Genomic DNA, 20,668 nt, shown 5'->3' with positions numbered 1-20,668 from the left:
CTTCTGCATGGTTTTTGGAACTGAAATGTTGACCTTTAGAATAATGATGTGAACAATAAAATGGCAGCTCAGATAGCTATGACTTAACCACCATCCGCTTCACACACATTCTCTCGAACCTTTGTACAACCATGAGATGACCCCATTTCACAGTTGTGGAAATGAAGAGGGCAAGAGGTTAACAGTGTGAAATAGACAAGTAAAGGTGATTGAAAATATTACAGATTTGAATTCCTTATACTAAACAACAGAGAGTTCATTAACTGGACTTTAAAATTATAAGTCAATAATGTAGATAATTGGTGGAAACATGGTTGTATCACAGAAAAATATCAAACAGTTAAAGATTATTTTTAAAAGAATCATTCATCTAGATAATGTTTATGATATACTGCTGGGGAAATTAGGTTCCAAAAAACATGGACAAGACTTATGCTGTAACTCCCCGCTGTGCATATGTTGACATTAAGAGAAGCGTAGAAGGGGGGTTAACCAACATATAAATGTACTTAGTATTTGGAAAATGAGTTTGAATTTCCTCATTCCCTTCATTGCTCTTGTTTTGGATTTTACTAATTTCCTATAGTACACAGTTATTATTTATATAATTAGAAAAATATGCATATTAAAATAACAACATGGTAGGATAGAAAGAATTCTGATTGATCCATTGCTTACGTGGAATAGGGTATGCAAACCGGTCCGGGTGCTTTGTGATGAGGGTGTTTTTTATGTGTCTTCTCCCAACACCATGTGCACCTATGTAATTTTTGAAAAGAGTGGTAAAATTAACAGCTAGTAATAACATTTGTAAAATGGTTTGGAGGTGAGAATAACAAGTCGCTGATCCAGCTAGACTTACCTAGTAAGACCAGTGTTTTCCTTTTGAATGCTGGCAGTTTGACTACTTCTTCATATGTGACAAGATCTAATTGATCAAACACTAAAATGCAAAGATTTAGAAGAAAGGTAAGTTTATGGGATGGTAATTTCATGGAGGCGAATTATAATTTTATTGGAAAAACTAAGTTACAGTAACATCATGAATCCTGCTTATGATATGGAGTTTCCATGTGATTTAATTTTCAGTGCCATTATGGGAGAAAGTTTCATTTTTAAGCCCATGAAAATGCACTTGAGAACCAGGAACAACCAAAGAGATGATGGGTACATGCATGAAAGTCCAATTCTAAAGGATACTTCATAGTTTTTCATGCAGTATTCCAACAAATCATTTGAGTGGACTCAGAAACACATGCTGTTCATCTTTTCACAATTCTAAGAAATTAGCAATGTTAAAAAGAAAAAGTCTTTGGGAAGCAACCAACACAAGTAGACCATGGGTGCAACTGAAGTTAAGCGAGTGAGGGCCAGCTGTAGCACGTCCAGAGATGGGTGAGAAATGCATGGTCATCCAGTTGTTACTTAATGCTATTGCTCTTTATTACTTCTTCAGAATTGATGAGGGTGGCATGTTCCAATCCGTCAAAGCCAGGTTCTGGACGGATTTTTATAAGCTTTTAATAGAACATTTCACAAATTTTACTGTAACTCAGTCAGGTCTTGGGAAGGCATGGGTTTTAAGCAGAGAATCATGCATTCCTGGCCCGGAAACCATGTCAGCCATTAATTATATGAGAAGCTATGTGATAAATAAGGATGGACAGGATGGAAATAATCACGGAGGGTTTGAGCTTCGAAACCTTTAAGAAAGGGTAGTTCTTTAATTATTATAGACAGAGAAATACTTTAAAAATATGTTTCAGAAATGCGTTTTTCAACACTATGATGAGAACAATTTCAAACAATATGGGAAAGCTCATTGTTATTGAAAGGGTCTGATTCTCACACACATTTGAAAATTCTCATGAGAAGGCTGAAATCAGACATCTTCATTTCCTGTAACTACCCTCTCACGGTCATACCCAACTATCATCAAGTACATAGTGAAGTTTCCTCTTAAAATATTAAGTTCTCCTAGGATTTCAGAGGGGGTAAATAATTCAGTGAAGTGGATCCCACGGTTGAATCATGCAGAGAGCTTCTGCTCCCTGAAACAATATGGCCAAATGATCTTGAGAATCAGCTCAGTCCTTAACATCTGTGATCTGCACAGTAGCAAAGAACTTTATGATGCAAAAATAAGGTACCATGGAATGCAATAGATCATAAACACATAAATGAGTTAAAAGCATCATTCTCAAAATATACAAAGGAATATAATATATAAAATAAAGGTTAGTGCATATTAATGGGTCTTTGTATATTTGTTTTTGTTTGATAAGTTGATTCTATAAAAGTTGAGTAAAAAAACTTTAGACCATATTCTCTAGCAATAGCTTATATTGGAGAAATGTTCACAGAATGGCATGGTCACAAAATTAAAGTGAATATGAGACTCCCTGTGGTAGAGCTAGTTTGCTGTGCAACTGTGATAATGGAATGATGAGAATTGCAGAAATAAAAGCAGGAGTGCTTATGGCATTGCTTTCTGTACCCATTACCTTGAATCCTATTTCCATCAAGGAAAAGTGTGCTGATGGGAAGAAGTCATCAGCAAATTGATGTGCTTTTATCTATACAAACCATCCAGTGCTTCATGAAAGAGCAAAATGATGATGACACAAAGTTTTCTGAAAGGCAGACCTCCCTCTCTAGAGTTCTAACTTGAGTTTTGCTTATTTATGCCTTTGTAATTTTCTAAAAGTATACAAGTTAGGGACCAACAATCAACACACCACAAACAAATGAACAGGTAGGTTAAACATTAGAATCTTAGCTATGAATGAGTAGCATGAAGAGGTTACTCCGGTCTAAATAAAATTGCCACATAGTCATAGGGTTGCAAAACAAAGCAAAACAGGATATTTGAAAACAAGAGATACAAGGAATATTAGAAGAACACTTAAATACTGAACTTTTAAAGGGTTTAAATTGCTTGCTGATTAAAGGAAAAGGACTTAATAAAATGAAATCATCAAAAACACAGAGGCATAGTCATTCAACAGGTTACTTACATGCACAGAGGCCATTGGGAGTGAGACAGCATGAAAAATGTACAGGGGTCATTGAAATATGTTTTATTAGTAAAATAAAAATATAATAGGCACAAAATAAACTTTGTCATGCAATATTTTAAACACAAGGTAAATAAACCACATTAAGAAACAAACTCATTTTAATACAAATTCAATCACACCCTTATATAAAAGCCAGTGGATTTTATATGCTGGTATGTATATGGAATTTATGTGGGAATGATAAGAAATCCCTTTTAGAGATAACAAATGTAGGGGTCTTTTACTTTTCACTTTGAAAATTCCTGTACCATCTGTAATTTCTAGTTATGTGTGCCTATTAGCTTATTATTATTGTATTTTATGGTTCTGGGATCAAACTCAGAACTTTGCCTTGCACATGCTAATAAAGTGCCCTATCACCAGCTTCACCTCCAGCCCTACTTTTATTATTAAAAAATGCCAAAATCAGTGAGGTTATAGGCCATTTTTCTTCAAGATAGTTTAAAAAGGCTACTAGTTTGTAGTATTAAGCATAATTTAAACACTGAATATATACTATCCCAGAAATCCTCTAAGTTCATATACACCCACATTAGCGGTATTTTCAGGACATTAAATACCCCTGCTCTAATGTCTTATGTTAAAAAAATGAATACAGCAGGGCGGTGGTGGCGCACGCCTTTAATCCCAGCACTAGGGAGGCAGAGGCAGGCGGATCTCTGTGAGTTCGAGACCAAGCCTGGTCTACCGAGCGAGTTCCAGGACAGGCTCCAAAACAATACAGAGAAACCCTGTCTCGAAAAAACAAAAAAAAAATGAATACAGACTCTCTAATTTGTAAAAAAGTTTAAATCAGCAACGTGAACTAAAAATGACTTTTAAAAAATGTGCATTGGTGTTTTGGCTGCATGTTTGTCTGTGTGATAGTATCAGATCTTATAGTTGCAGACAGTTGTAAACTCATGTGGGTGGTAGGAACTGAACCTAAGTCCACTAGAATAGCAGTCAGTGTTTTTAGCCACTGAGCCATCTCTCCAGTCCCCTGAAAGCGACTTCTTGAAGTCCTGGGCTTCGGAAGCTCAGTGCATCTAGAGTACGGTTCTAGCAGGATGACAATACTGTTTGCATCAGATACATGTGGCTAAAAGTTTGCAGAAAGTGTATTTGGTGTACAATACCATAATCCAATTCATACCCAAGAATTCAGAAATATTTCCTGGCACACTTTGTTTATATTTCTCTGATTTCCTGGTAAGCTACTTAACATTTCAGGCACTTACATATTTAAGCAACTATTTGGGAAAAAAAGGCAAGATGTTAACATTGAACCCTTGCTTGTGTTTGAAAGGCTACAAGTAGCTTCAAATACTGAAAACCAAACAGACAAACAACAAACAACCCCCCTCCAAAGCCAACTTCAGGTAAGAAAGAATTCCAACTAGTGGCACTGGTTAGAGAGGACACGGGATGTCTGTAGTGGCCAGATAGCTAATGCAAAACAAAACAAAGCAGGACATATGGGGGTACCAGGGAATGAAATATTCATCCAAAAGGGATATCAGCAACTCAAAGACCCTAAATAAGGAAGTAACTTAGTGATGCTGCATTTACTATTTTGTCAAGGGATGTCTAAAACCCAAAGTTTTGTGTTACATAACTTGATTTTCAAATGTGATATCATAAAATTATTTAAATATTGTGTTTGGATGAAATTTATTTATACCACTATATTATGTAGGATGTAGGCTGCATAGTTTGGCAAAATTCTGCTTTAACTAGACATGTGGATTTTCCTGGTGACAGAAATAATAGACTTTGATGTTATTATTGCCATTCATGGTGCTGTTGACAAAGTCTCTATCCTTTATTATATTTGAAGATACAAGTAATTTCCAACTTTGATGATAATATTTAGAACTTGTCATAAGTACATGATGAATTTTCCAAGGTTTCGAACAGGTAAGAAAACCCATGACCTTATTTTGAGTTACTGTACAACATAGGAATAGAGCTTGCTATCTTTTATGGCCACTTTCTGAAAGAAATCCTTGAGAAATACAGTTTGATTTGTGAGCATCTGGTTAGTTGTTGGTATGAAAGAATATACTATTTCCATGTTTTCACAGAATCTGCCTTACCTAGATGGAGGTCACCAGTATTTTACAGCAATTCTTTTTTTTTAAACAATACATGCCAGGTTTATTCTCACAACTGCATACACAGCTCTGGGACTAAAATGTTATAACTAATACAAAATGATAAAATTATTTGCAATTAAAATTTGCTACTCTTAAATCTTCTGAAGTGTAATGTTACTTTTGTTTTTAATTTTTTAAAATTTGTAACTTTGTAAGAAGCAGATGTTCTTTCTAAGGTAAGCATGATTAAGACACCCAAGGGGCACGTGCAACTACACCGTCGCCTCAGCAGATCATCACTGCTGAAGGTGTACAGCAAGTCTTTATGTGGGCAATACGATAATTTATGAGGCAACCTCACCCTAGCTAAAGCAGACAGCTGTCTTCTGACAGCTTCATCTCTTACAGGGATAAGCAAAGGGTTCTGGACCTTAGGAAAAACAAGATGGAAACATTCACTGATAAAGTAGAGGAATCCTCAAGAGATGGTAAGAGAAAGGAATGCTAGGCTTAGTTAAGCAAGTATATTACAGACAGACCAGGATAAAAGTTGGCCATCTTCTCCTAAGAGAGAGATTAAGGAGAACTCATGACTATGGGGGAAGGAACCCTGACAGCGATATTATGACTAGACTCCCAGATAAGCAGAAACACAAAGATTTAGAAAGAAACTTAAGTGGCTATGCAAGGACCTTCCTTCCAAGCTGCTCAGACTTTCTTTGAAGTCAGGCAGATAAACACAGACAGGTAGAACCATCAATCCCTCCAGCATGACAAGGACTGCTTGGATGCCTAGAAGAGATCATGGTTAGGAAAATACTAAGGGCAACAAAAAGAATGGTGGCCCTCTGTTCCCTGTGCAGCTAAGGTTACTATTTTTCCTCAGTTTGGGTTTATGAGAACTTTGGCACATGGTTTGGGAATAGGAGATGACATGTCAAAGGATGGAGAAGAAAACAGTTGTATCCCATTGTCTAAATCAAGGACAAATGCTTTTCACCCTGGATAGGCAGCATTTTTCAGAGAGCTACAGCCTGAGCCATGGAGCACTGAAAGATTACTCAGATTTACCCCAAGGGTACCTGTTTGCCAGGCTGAGTGATGAAAGAACCTTAGCTCCACTGAGGTTTACAATTAAGGACAACCTTGATGGGCTAACCTGGCTGCCTTGTTTGAAGGCGTCAATGGGCTAAGTGACCAAGTCACACACTTCCTCTGGGTGGGCTAATGATCCTGTCTCCGGTCACCTATTCGGCTGACAGTCACATTTGTAGGAATAGTGGCCATTGCCTACTGGGAAGCCAAATGGGCATGGTGGAAGAAGCAGAGTGATGCCCCAGTGCTCCAGGAACAGAAAATGTGAACCACAGAAAACGAGGACCACTAGCTTTCAGAATGGATGCTGATTCTCTGGCAACATTCTTCAACGGATGATTTGATTAGGTCTTTGTCAACAGTCGGAGAAGTCGAATTTTCTGATCAATTCACTTAATTATCACCATAGAACATTGGCAAATTGAATACTGATGTCCACATGCCTTCCAATTAGTAAATTATAAAGCTAATGACATATTAAGCAGATTTACCCAGCTATTTCTTTGCTTTTCTAGGTTTAAATAAATTTGAGTGTCATTAGTGTTTATGTATCATTTAACACTATACAAATTACAAGTTGAACTAGATAATGAATGTCCTCTTTCATTTTGATGCTGAGGATGGAACCCAGGGTCTTTCACATGCTAGGCAAGCACTTTACTACTGAGCTACAACCCCAGTAGCTGATTACTTTTTCTGTCTTTAAGTAATCTCCTTGTGAGTTGGCTTGATAGTGCTAGACTAGTGGAAGCAGAGAGAAGACGTCTCAGGAAAAGCTACCTTCTGCTGCTGCTGTGCAGTTTCTCAAACAGCACTACTTGAACATAGTGGTTGCTAGAGTCTGTCTAGATACTCTGCTTTAGATATTTCTGCCCTGTATGCAGCCAACACAGAAGCCATTGTGACGTTACTGCACTGTGGTAGCACATGAGAAACAAAGTTTTAATTGGGAATAAGAGTGCACAGAGTAACCGGTGCAAAGGGAAAGAGCCCCTATTAAATCGAGCCATTTCAACTGAACCCATACGGACATTCACATTCAATTCAGAAGTCATAAATGCCTCTTCCTAGTGGATGTTGATGCACACTGCACAAAGAAAGTCACATTCCAGATTTCTCAGAAGCATACTGAATTGCCTATGAATGAATGGAGTTGTGTGACGTTTTTGGCCACATGTTTGATATTCGGGAGTTATTTCTGAAACCTTGGGAACTATTCTATCGCCAACATTTAATTTCTCAGGAAAAATACTTATAAAAGGAGCCACACTGAGAAGTCATTGAAATTAAATATACTACCACATATTTCCTTTCAGCTTAGATGACATCCTGCGAGTCTGTTGGGAATTCAAGTGCAATACCAGATCACACTTTCTTGGTATGCATTTTGGTTTTTAACACAACAGTGAACCCTGTGATTCATTTGAAACCCAGTTGCCATACAGACACAGGTAAGGTGAGGTAATGAGGGCCTAGATAATGTCCTTGTGTTTTTTAAGAACTTCAAAGAAAAATAAGGGAAGTCACATAATCACAGAAGCTATCTCGAGTTAGTATGCACATCACCCGTGCCCTTTCAGACTAGCTACAGAACCCTCTGTAGCATGGCCCTTCTAAGCAACTTTGTCTTTAATACTGTCATGGGTCCATATCCAAGGGCCAAGAGGAGCTAGGAGGGAGGGTCATTCTCTCAAGTTCAATCTCAGCCAGAGAGGAGAGAACCCCAGGGACTCAACACGCTCCCAAACACTTGGTTCTCAATGTTCCTTTCATCATAGAGGATACTACCTCCAAACAGCACCTTTTGTAGTGGCCATCTTGCCTTGCCAGTGAAATTATAGCAGTGACCACATTCTTTGGGCGTGGTTTCAGGTGCAGACGTGACCCTTTTAAGGTAGAGGAGCTGCGGGCCCACACTCTCTTGGGTTGCAGAGAGCATCGGGAGAGCACAGACTTCATCTTCTGGAGCAGGAAGGCCTCGGCAGTTATTTACTCTTATCTGTGTAAGTGCTTCCATAATAAATACCTATTGATCATTTATCTTGGGTCTGGTGAACTCATTTAAACCCTGCCTGCAACCTTTGTCCTATAAAGTAGAGCTCTGCAAAATAACTGGTAGGAGGCAGGGGTTCTTAAGGCATCTGCAGGTTGGTCAAGGTCTCATAGGATACAAGGTTCTGGAAGAGAACTCTGAAGACCAAATGTAAATGCTGTTTTTGTTTAGGTCTTGGAAATATTTGACCTGGCCTCAGAAGCAGACATGCTTTTCCTACCTGCATTGTGCTTTGCCAAATATTTGTCTTTGTACTGCTTCTTTTTCTTGCCAAACCAAGTACAGCTGGCCTGCTGCTCTTGTTTGGTCTTCTCCATGGCAATGCAAGCTACTCGCCTAGTACACAAAGAAAGAAAGAAGAATCCAACAAAGTTAATGCATAGTTTTATGCTGAGAAAAGAGAAACAGTCATTTGAAAGCTACACAAAACAGCAAGAATATCCTCCCTCCTCGGTCCTTGAAATCACTGACATAAAGGCTGTTCTTTGGCTTTCACGACAGCTTCCTAGAAATGGCTTAAAACTCCAAGCATATGTTAAAATTGCATTGTGTTCCTTGAGCCCACATTAACTGATAATAAGAGTCAGGAGTTTCAACATGTGGTTATGAGATTCAGGATGATGAGCATGGGATGATGAGTCTGTTTGCATCATGATTTGTCACTCACTAGCCTATTTTGAGTGCTGAGTACTTAGTGTTAGGCACGTTTCTGGGAATTTTCCACGTATTAGCCCAGGTAATCATTTTGACACACTGAATCACACATTGCATAGACATTCTTAAAATTTATAGTTTTGTCTTTCATATTTTATTATATTAGAATGATTTTTGCTTGTCATATGAAGTAAGAGTCCAGTCTCTTTGGTCTCCTTTATGGCTACCCAACTGTCCTAGCAGGATATAATGAAAACAGGAAGACCATTCCTCACTGCTGTGTAATGCTATTAGTTACATAGCAAGTGCCTGTTTTGGTATGGGAGTGCTTTAGGATTTTGTCTCTTTAGTTGGTCTATCTGAGCATCTCTGAAATACTATACCTTTGTGGGTTTTGGCATTTGGTTGAGTAAGACCTTGTTCCTTGTTCAAGATACCCTGGCTATCCCTGAATTTGTGCATTTCCAGATGAACTTTAAAGATAATTTATGCATGCATGTATACATGTATGAGTTGGGTGCTGGGTGTCCTCCTTATCACTCTCCACCTATTCCTTCGAGGCAGGATCTCTCCCTGAACCTGGTGCTCATGTTTTCTCAGCTAGGCTAGAAATCAACAAGTCTCAGTGATCCTCCTGTCTTCATTTTCTTAGGAGCAGGCATACACCTGATTTGCTATGTGGGTCCTGAGATCTGAACTCTGGGATTACTCATGAAGTCATCTCTCTAACCTCTCCAAGTAAACTTTAAAGTTAGTTTGTTAATTTCCAAACTTGGAATTTGGACTGAAATGGCATTGGTACAATTAATGTAGGAGGGATAGACATCTTTACAATACTGAGTCTCCTAGTCCATGAATGAAATGTTTGTCTGTGTCTTCTTTAATACCTTAATAAATTTTATTTTGTTTGAGACAGGTTCTCATATATCTCAGTGTGGCCTCAGAGTCTTTATGTAAGCCAAGAATAACTTTATACTCTAGATGCTCTTGCCTGCACCTCCCAGTGCTAAAATTGCAAATTTGCATTACCATGCCTGACATTTTCTCTTATTCTTAGAAACAAGGCTTCATGTAGCCCAGACTGGCCTCAAAGTCACTATGAAAACAAGGTTGGTTTTGAACTGATCCTTTTGTCTCCACCTTTCCAAATTCTGAGATCACAGGCATGAGCCACCACTCCCGGTTCAAAACTCCTCCTAAGGCCTCACACACGCTAGGCAAGCATTCTACCATTGAGCTACATCTCCAGCCTTGCTAGGCAAGCATTTTACCATTGAGCTACATCTCCAGCCTTGTTTCAATAAATTAGAAACCAGTTATCAATCCTGTAGTTTCAGGAGAGTCTATTTTTTTTTTCCATTATGAAAGAAGGTCTTTGTAGCCCAGGCTGGCCTGGACCTTACATATGTAAATTAGGTTAACCTTGAACTCCTGGAAATTTTCCTCTTTAGTTCACACTATATGGGGATTCAGATAGGTATCACAACCTGATTGACTGAATTATTTTTCCCAATGTAAGGAAGGGTGCCTGACAGATTCTCTATCTTCGTTAAGCCTATGTCTTACTCTTGGTTCTCTGGCATAATAGCAAATGCTTTCTTGGTAAGATGGGTTATTTGGTACTCCTAAGATTTTGCTTATGGCTCTGATGAAAGGTTCTCACAGAACAACTAGTTGCTGAGTTTCCAAGTACCCTTTGAGCTATTCAGTGCTTTCAAGCTTATTAAAACAAAATAAAACAAAACACCCCTTCATTTTTTTTTGCAGCATTTTTTCCCTGTGCAGCAAGAAGACTGATCTGGAGAGCCTAGACTTCAGCATTGCCGAGAAGTGAACCATCTTTTTCCACTGTGGCTTCTCCAGATTGCTGCAGAGGACTAAAAGCTCATAATTTACATAGCTGCACTAACTAAGTAGGAGGAAGCCTACTTACTGTTTTTCTTCCCTAAAATTTGTTTCCAATACAGTCTCCTATATTCCAGGATGGCCTCAAACTCTCTACAAAGCTAAAGATGACCTTGAGCTTCCGACCATCCCATCTAAGACTCCCAAGTGCTGATTACACGCCTGCACCACCACACCTGGTTTATTCTGTGCTGGGAATCAAACCCAGGGCTTCGTCACTCCAGCTACTATATCGCCAGCCCACACATGAGTATTCTGAACGAATGCTCATAATATATGACAGCTCTCTAGAAACATTTTATGGAATGGATTATTTCCAGCAGCAGCAGAAGACTTAGAAATTGCTTTCCTTCTGTTTATACTAAACTGTCTGCAGAAGAGCAGACTTACAGACAATGCCAGATGGCTGGCTGCTGCTTCTCCATGTGGAACATGATGGCACCTGAAGTCCTCATCCACTCCAACTTTCTAAACTCAAGAATAGTTTTGGGAAACATGAGGTAGTTGAAAGAGGCAATCAGGCCAAAGAGATTAACCAAGCAAACTCTAGTGAGAAGGACTGGTGAAAGAGCAGAGGTATTTATGGGCTTGATATTTTTGATTATTTTTAACTAAGTTCAAGTATTTTTGGGGGGTACAGGATAAGGGGGTGGCAGAATTCCAGCTTTTGGCAGTCTATGTTTTGTTACTGTTAGTATTCAGGCATCTGTATTGGCCTGCCCTTGGGGTTCTGACAGGTGACATCCTCAACTGCAGGTACATTCACTACATTCCCTTTTAAAAGGGCCCTGTACACCTCCTCCTCCTCTCTCTCTCTCTCTCTCTCTCTCTCTCTCTCTCTCTCTCTCTCTCTCTCTCTCTCTCTCTCCCCTTCTCTGTCTCTCCTTGTCCTTGTCCCTCCCTCCCTCCCTCCCCTGCTGCACCTGTACCCAGAGGCCATCTCTCTTCTCTCTTCCCCCCATTTTCCCATTCACTTTCCTCCAAATTAAAAAAAAATCCCTTCACCAAGCTCTGTTGCATGGCATGACACTTTTAAAAATTAAAACAGTTATACAAAAAATAAACCCAGGCATTAAATTACCTTTTTGGTACTAGATTTCTGGTACCAAATACTTGAGGGTAAGATTATGGACATTTAATAGATAATACACACCCTCTCTTCTCTCAGTTAAAAACAATGTCTAAAATGCCTGTCTGACTTCAGCCTGTTTCACAAGTTCAGCTTTCTAACAGAATAGGTCATCTTTCCCCCTCTCTGTCTCTTGTTCTGTGAATGGAACCCAGGGCATGCCGGGCAAGCATCTACTTCTGAGATAGAAAGACCATTCTTAAGCTTCTGATTGTCCTTTCTCCCAACAGTGGAACAGGTCATATCTTTAAATGCCCTGAGTGACACTGAGTCATGGCACTTGAAGATTTTTTTTTGCTGGTGTTGTAGGATGGTTACAAAATAATACAGAGGGACAAGAGGAAACCATACTTGGCAGAAAATGCCATTCTAAAAAGATTAGAACAGTTTGTAGGAGTTGAGGGCTCTGCCTAACTGATCTGAGGCTAGTCACTCAGCTTGTGTCTGAGCCTGCTTTCCTTACCCATGCGCACATCTAACCGGAAACAGTATCCGACTAGCAGCTGGGCATTGAGAATTCTTGAACAATTCAGTTTTGGATTTGATCTTTGATTGCAGGCAGTTGAATTTTATACAGTTAGCAAAGCAAAGGATTTATCAAGCAGGTTTTATAATACAAAGCATGAAATTGAGAACTGGAAGGGAGGGAATTGTCGCATCATGGAACAACAAAAACATACCATTCCTGAAGTTCAGGAGAAGGAATGAGACCTGCAGTTCCATTTTTGGAGTTTTCCAGTTTACCCTGCCACCAGTTGTGGTCATCCTTACTAATAATCTGAATGATGTCACCAACTCGGAATCGGATGCCAGCTTCTTTGCAGGGGATGAGGTCATCCTTGGCTGGATCATATTCAAATTGTGCTCTTACATAGATCTATAAAATAGGAGTTTGTAAGGAAGGAGGCCAGTGATGTGAAAGAAAACAACCACACACCCACATTTACAACACAAATAGGACATTAGAGGGTGAAACGATGTATGGAAATAGGATACAAGAAACAGGGTGCCACATCTAATGATTACAGCTTCAACTTTGCGATTTATATTTAAAAGGAACACTTAAAATATTTGTTGAATAAACGCTGCTTTTAGTAATAGGATAGGTATATAGTTATAGAGCAGTATGCTCACCAATTTCAAAACTTGCTACGACTATGGTGATGATATGGATATGTTGTCACGACCATGAGGCAGCCTTTAAGGCATGGAGACTGGCCCTCAGAGTGGGCTTTTTTCTTAAAGTAGCAAAAACTCTCTGGGTTGGTATCTTGCTGTTGGATGCTGTCATGACAACTGGAAGTGTGTCTATACACTGCAGACAAAGCTATATGCCTCAAACAATATTAAAAAGTTCAAAATACAGCTTTATTTCTTTACAGGAATTTTGGCTTTGTATTTGTGCTTTACTCTTGTGGGAAAATAAAGATGAATCAGAACCCTTGTTTTGCCAATGTACACTTGAAATCAGTACACAGAATCAAAGCATGCATGATTTAAGGACTTGAGCTTTACGGTGTGTGAATTTAGGAGACATAATAGCAGACAGGGTTATAACACAACAGCATTTTATGAATGACTGGAATTCTGAGTACTTTAAAATAAGGTACTATATCCAAGGTTGCCTGAGTTATTCAGTTCTGAGGCTAAACTGTGGGCATAGTCTACCAAATACTAATTTATACAATTCCTAACTTAAAATCAGATTTTATTTTTAGCATTACATTTCAAGAAAAAAAACCCACGATTCTATCTCTTGATATTAAGTTTGAATAGTTACATTTAAGTCACTGTAAAACCAACCTGAAAGCTTTGGAACTATTGTGTTATATCTCTATTTTAACACTCTACCCCTTAAAATGAACAGTTCTTTGCATTTGTACCTAAAATCCACACTGTAAAAGTGCTGGCTGTTTGAAAGGTACCTGCTGATGCTGCACAGCACTTAGCATTTCTAAACTAGCATAGGCATATCAGGCCAGGGTACTGATGCTGCTTTTCATTACGCATAGCTTTTAGACATACACAGGCAAATACAGACTTAATTTTAATTTAGCTTCAAGATCAGAAAAATCCCTTAAAATGTTCAATAAGGCATGACTTTAAATTTAGAATTCTATGAATTCTTTATGCACTAGAGGCAGGTAAGACTCTCTAAGGCCATCCTCCTTAACTGTGAGCAAAAAAAATGATCAGGTTGAAATTACAATAACCATCACAGCTACAGAGGTGTGAAGAAAAAAATCTTTATAGAGAATTAGTCATGTATAATGTGTTAAAATGAAATGGTACAAGCTTTCAATGCTCAAATGTTATGGTCCAAAATGCAGACATTATGGGATGGAAAGGGTTAATAAAGGATTGACTATTAGCTCGGTTTAGAGAAGTTTCTATAGAGGGTATCTATTCACCTGTCGTCCTTTTGGTTGGGTGGTTGACGGCAAGTCCTGTAGAATAAAGCCAACCCAGGAGAAAAAATTTTCATTTACTTGTCAAGAGTACAAAGTAATTTGTGTGTTTCTGTTACAATATGGTTAAAAATGAACTAGATTTAAGTTGTAAAGAGACCATATACATTATTACATTTCTCAGAAGTGTTGAGTTATATATATATATATAAAAAAATCAAACCCAGGCCATTTAGCAGCAAGCTGAAGAAAGCAGGTAAGTTGAAGCAGAGAGAAAATGTGTTCTTAAGAAACAACTCAGCATCTTCAACACAAAAGCCACTGCGGTTCAAACAGCCTATTATAAAACCCCTGAGCACAAAAAGAACGGTTGTCTGTTTCAACTTCATCACTGCAACCGTTTAGATTTTGAAAAATTTAATGGGTCTATGGCTTTTTACCATCTTAAAAGCATCACATGTTATTGTTAAAAAGGAATTCTTTGGGAGCCTAGGAACAATTTTCTTGCACAATTTTTCTTACTTAGATACTTGGAATATCATTCCATTTGAGATGATCTTTGAATGATTTATGACTTTATTTGATAAAAAGTCGATATATTCTTAAAGGGCAAATTAGAAGTCAGGACAGAAGGCAACACTGATGCATTACTAGAGCTCTCGTAATTGCAGCTGGCTGACAAGCAGCAGCAGCAGCAACTTAAGAGACTTGCTATCTCGAAAAATGGCAAACCTGCACATGTAAATGCTTCTGTTTGATTAAGCAATTCTTTCTATAATCCAGAACGGAAAGTTCTGAAAAAATGGCAACTTTCAAGTTCAAATCTAATATGTACTTTGTGTTAAAGATGTGATCCAGCGTGGCTTAAGTGCAGTTTGAAGCCAGTTCCTTTTGCTTTTCATATCCAGGCAAGGCTTATAATTCACAAAAATATGTGCACGAACCACAATAACAAGAGGGCACACCAATTCGTAAACTTAGATAGCGGAAACTACAACATGTTGCTGATATCCCTCAGAATGGAAAACTATAAAACCCAAGAACACCCAAATGCTTATTCTGCAAAATCCCTTGTATTTCTTCATCATTTTTAATTAAAAAATTCTTAAAGAAATTGAAATACAATTCTATTTATTCCTTTGAGCAGTCATACATACTGGTGGGGAGGCGGAGAGGTATTTTAGAGTAACTATAGAAGTCTTGAACTATGTTTCTTCAAGTGTAACTGATTTTTAAGGAGAAGGAAATGTTGAGGAAGGTTTTTCCAGGAGTACACTGCACTGCTGCTGCAGTAGCCTTGTATGCCTGCAGAAGACAATCTTTCCACTGAACACATGTAACTAAACACTCATGGCAGGTAAGCACCAACATAATCGTCACACTTGGCTGTGTGGAGCTAGAGTTCTTACCGAAACAGAATTGTTAGTGCTGCTATGACCATTAGCAGGGGACTGTCTGGAAGTGGAGGGGGAATCTCTCTGAAATAAGACACAAGGTTCATTAACACAGAACACCGGCACAGAAACAGGTATTTACATCAACAGTTACAACCACAGTCTCACAACCATTTCCTTTGAGGTTAATGCTATAAAAGGTGCCTTACTGACTTACTTGCATGATTTCACAGAAGTATGAAAAAACTTTTTTGTTGTTTGAAGATTCCCATATTATAAGTGAGGATGGTGTTACCATTCCCTAATGATTATTTTTCTCCTGTATCCTAAATTGTACAATCTTTACTTTTTTAGTTGGACCCCAGGAGAGTGATATTAAAATCCTACTAAATATCTCATGATGATATGATGATAAATATTATCATATTATTGTGCTAAAGATCTCAACTGCCTAGTTTTATATTAAAGAATAGGTTAAAGAATAGGATTGAGAAGTAGGCAACGGTTTTTAGGTACCCACTGTCAAGAACTACCAAGTAACTAAATTGAGAGTAAATGAGCCTAAGAGAAGGACTTCACATGTAATCAATTTAGACTTTTCTAGAATAAATATTACTAATGGGGGTAAAAGAGAAAGCTGCATCAGAGAATAGCTCTCTTCCTTTGTATTATTTTAGCAGACTGAGTAAAATAGTAACTCCAAGCAACAATGTTCTACTTCTGGCCAAATTCCTAGGAGCCACAGCACTCTTCCTAGAGCCACCACACTCTTTAGATCTCTCTGCTGTTCAACCTACTCAGAATTCTTTGCAGGTTCTATTCCTCAGTGATCAAATCAACTTTAATGAAAAGCACCAAGAGAAGAAGAAAATAGGGCTTTAAAAACCTAATTTTTAGAGTTCTTTATAAACTTTGACTCAAAAGATATATTTTTCTAGAATATTGAGAGAAAACTTCTGGAATTTGTTAGCCTGAAATTGAATGAGATTCTTTAGAGGAACATTCTCATATAATATTGAGTGGTTTGCTCTCTATTTGTCACCCTTGGGGATTCAAGTTAGTAGGGTTAGGATACAGAGGAAGTATGAGCCTTCATTTTAGATGCCCTGCCATAGGTAGAAGAGGTCAAGCCCAGGTGGCTTAAAATAACAACCAAGAACCAATGTTGGAGGTGAGTAGAAAGAGAGAAGGGAGTCATTACTTTCCCTCTAATATTCAAAGGTGTAGATTTTATATGTATAATACTTGTGTCTCCCTTAAACTAGCCCAACCACCTTGAAAAAAAAAAGAGAGAAACTTGTATTAATAACTAACAATATCTTCTGGTTAGCACCCTCCCATCCAATCTATTTATTCAATTTCATCAACACATGAGAAATGTTGTGAGGAGCACCTATGGTTTTAGAGTATTTAAATTATCTATAAAGATGTATGCATGCTATTCTCTCTTTCCCTGAACTCTAAGTAACGAAATTTAATGCTCTGAATCTTGAAGCTGGAAAAGTTCTGCAAAGTTTTGAAATATATTATTAATTGACATTCCATAGGAAGCCACCAAGAGGAGCTCAAGACCCAACAAAATAGACATTTTAATTGTCACTGACTCACTAAAAACCTGAAAAAGCACAGATTCTTATACATATGTTGAATAGGCTTAGATGAATTATTTTCTTATGAGATGTGTAGCATCATTATAGACTTGAAAAGTATAATTTCTATTTCAAATTTTCTTAAGCAAAAATCTAGTAATTTTGCTACCAGACCTTAAAAATTACCTTTAGAAAATGTGCACTTCATATCTATTTATTTGCAGTGATGGGAATTGAACCCAGGGCCTCATACATGCTAGGCATTCTACCACTGAGCTATATCCCCAGCTCTTATACTTCATAATAACATGCTTGGAAGATCCACAGGAAAAATTTAAAATAAGCTTCAATAAATAATACCTGAGCTGAATGTGCTATAACCAAAGAATGATATTGTTATGATAATTTGTGCCTCTCAATATAGAAAGAATAGATTTTTGACTATAATGAACAACATAAAACTGAAAAAAATGTAAGTTGAAAGAGTTCTAATTGCTAGCTCTAATTGCTTTAAGAAACTTTGGGGTTGTTATTCTACAAAAGGTATTTGTTTATGAGTCATTTGATATGTCAAATATGCAGACTTTTGCAAAAGGTTGCAAGAGCCCTGCATCCCTGCCGTGAAGTCAGTTACCAATTCATCAGGGTCTTAATGTTCATCTTGAGACCTGCCAGTCATTCAAACATCAGTATCTCAGCAGAAGTTGATCACTCCTCAGATTCTTGGAAAGAAGAACTACCTATGAAATTTCTTAGCAAGGGAAGTGCGTGGACTTCCTGGAAACACTGCTGTATTTTTTGACTCAGGGATTTCATTTTTTTTTCTTTATCAAGTTTCATGTTATTGCAGCTTTCCTATATTTGTCTTAGATTTGGCTGCGGAAAGGCTGAAGATATCTGCATGGAATTGGGGCGGAGGAGGTGGGTGGGACCTCCTCTGTTCCGTTATCTTCGTTGTAAAATTGGTGTGCAGTGATCTAACAGCACAGGCAGAAACAATTTCCCAGAAAGCAAAAACATTCAGCCATCAGCAGACAGTCAGTTAAGAACTCAGAGGAGATGGGGGCGGGGCTCGTTAGAGTTATTACCTCACAGGATGAAGACTGAGTGCGGTAACTTGGAACAATCTTGAAGGTAATACTCCCCCGCATTTCCCTCTGTGGAGGCAAAAGAGGAGAGCTCTCATGCAAACACATGATACAAACACAACGCAGGCATAACCATTCAAAACGCATGGGTGCAATTAGTACGCACCACCTGACAGCACACAGCCCTAAACTAAAACCTCACTATAAGGCAGGGACCACTCAGGTTAGAAGTTTCTGGGAAAGGGCCAATGAAGTCTTGTACAGTATTGAATATTCTTATAGATCTCTGACAGTTATTTTTTTGTAGACATGAAATACAAGAGTTGAAATGACATACCTTACGAAAATGAACTAAACAAGAGACTAAGTAATTACATAAAAATCCTATCTAATATGCTACTGTCTGATGCTATCTCTGTACAATTGCTCTTATACTTTATTAACTTTGGACTCTTTTTTATTACAGCAAGTCTTGCATGCTTACTTCATGCCTAATCGGTATTCATTACATGGGAAGCTGCTGCCCTGAGCAGGAGGGACCCAGGGCATGAAACAAACGTTTCCCCCTGTTTGCTACAACAAGCAACACAGGTGGGGGTATGCCAATGGGTGCCAATGCTCTTTATTGAAGGCTTAACTTCAGTAGAGATTTTTTTTCAAGTATAGTCAATAATGGCCTGGCCTACAATGACTTTGCACCCCCTTGTGTTGTAGAGAGATACACTACAGCTGGCCATGACTCAGCTAAACAGGAAAGAGGTTTCTGATGCCGCTATGTCTGGAGCCTTTTGAGGTCCATGAGAAACTAGTTCGCACCAGTACATATCGGGAAGGTTTTGCTGTAAATATCTGGTTGGTGAGAATCAGATGACGGGTGAGCAGTGTGAAAGGACCACACTGCTAAAGGCAGATAAAATGGTTCCAAACTCACTGCAATGAAAACATTTTCCTAGTTGTCAGGTTTTTTTTTTTTTTTTGTGTGTGTGTGTGTGTTTGTTTCTCGAGACAGGATTTCTCTGTATTGTTTTGGAGGCTGTCCTGGAACTCGCTCTGTAGACCAGGCTGGCCTCAAACTCCCAGAGATCCTCCTGCCTCTGCCTCCTGAGTGCTGGGATTAAAGGTGTTCGCCACCAACGCCCGGCTGGTTGTCAGTTTTTAATGAACATGTTACAAATTCAACTTCATGTACATGATGGTATAAGAAGCGTTCTGATTATGACTGAAGAACAGTGTGTGTTTTTAAGTATCTATTTAGTGTGTGTGTAAGGTATGAGTAGGAATATGGTTGTTGTACTGCGTTCAATGTACGTACATGTGGGTATGAGTGCCAGCACCTGTGTGCATATGCTCGCACATGCCAGAGCATGTTAAGCAGTCTACTCTATTACTGTCCACCATATTTCTTTGAGACAGGATCTCTCACTGAACCTGGATCCAGGCTGGTGGTTAGCAAGCCCCAGCCACCCTCATGTCTCCACCAGATACAATGCTGGGGCTATAGGTAGATGAGACCATGCCCTGCTTGGGTGTGACAGCCAAACTCAGGTACTCTCACAAGTGCTTTTACCCACTGAGGCATCTCTCCATCCCCTATATTATGTATGCTTTTACAAAGTAAGTTAATAGAGCTATCAAGAAGGCTCAGCAACAGAGAAGACTGATAGACATGCTATCATGGAAGGGAAAAATTTCATGGGTGTTAGCGGATATTCAATCACACTGTGCACGCTGAGTTTGCATTGCACTAATTAATTAAGTAAAATGAACCTTGGGTCAGGAGGCTGAGTTTAGCAACTAGAGGGCGCCTGGAAGAGAGAGATATGCACTGGAAGGAGCAGGGAGGGATTTAGAGTGGTGTAGAGTTTTTTGTTTGTTTGGCAGATGCCAGCAAGGAGAGAAGGTTATCAAGGTGCTATTCAACCTCTCTGAGCTAGCAGGTTTTCACTCCAGCCTTTGAATCTTGAGTCTTATTTATAAACATAACTATAGATTTAGGTAAAGCTACCTTTAGTGGCAGCAACAGAGCCCTTGCCTGCGGGAACAGAATTCTCACCAGGCTGAAGCCTGAGCAGCTGGGCCTCTGCCAGAGGAACAGGCTAGTAACTGTGGAGTCACAATTGCTGGCTGAAATAGCAGAAGATTAAGGTGCAGGAACTGTGCTGAAGTTAAGAACAACACATGGGACTCCACTCCTA

The 20,668-nt window shown here is 38.7% G+C and overlaps 1 protein-coding gene across 11 annotated transcripts in view; it reads right to left on the bottom strand.

The window, feature by feature from the left end:
- The window catches only part of Cask (calcium/calmodulin dependent serine protein kinase), a 315,809-nt gene that overhangs the window by 18,724 nt on the left and 276,417 nt on the right, over positions 1-20,668 (bottom strand). For 5 of the 11 annotated variants that reach the window (XM_040733749.1, XM_040733750.1, XM_040733752.1 and 2 more), the window contains 7 exons: positions 18,474-18,542; positions 15,812-15,880; positions 14,406-14,441; positions 12,675-12,871; positions 8,527-8,642; positions 863-943; positions 679-759 (listed from right to left, as the gene is read on the bottom strand). In XM_040733749.1, coding sequence (XP_040589683.1) covers positions 679-759; positions 863-943; positions 8,527-8,642; positions 12,675-12,871; positions 14,406-14,441; positions 15,812-15,880; positions 18,474-18,542 — 649 coding nt within the window. The remainder of the gene's footprint in view (positions 1-678; positions 760-862; positions 944-8,526; positions 8,643-12,674; positions 12,872-14,405; positions 14,442-15,811; positions 15,881-18,473; positions 18,543-20,668) is intronic. The other 6 variants (XM_040733751.1, XM_040733757.1, XM_040733756.1 and 3 more) reach the window with 4 other exon arrangements.

The sequence above is a fragment of the Mesocricetus auratus genome, unplaced genomic scaffold (assembly GCF_017639785.1).
Source record: "Mesocricetus auratus isolate SY011 unplaced genomic scaffold, BCM_Maur_2.0 Super-Scaffold_100033, whole genome shotgun sequence".
In the NCBI taxonomy this organism is placed as follows: domain Eukaryota; kingdom Metazoa; phylum Chordata; class Mammalia; order Rodentia; family Cricetidae; genus Mesocricetus; species Mesocricetus auratus.
This window is presented reverse-complemented; position numbering and strand designations above follow the sequence as displayed.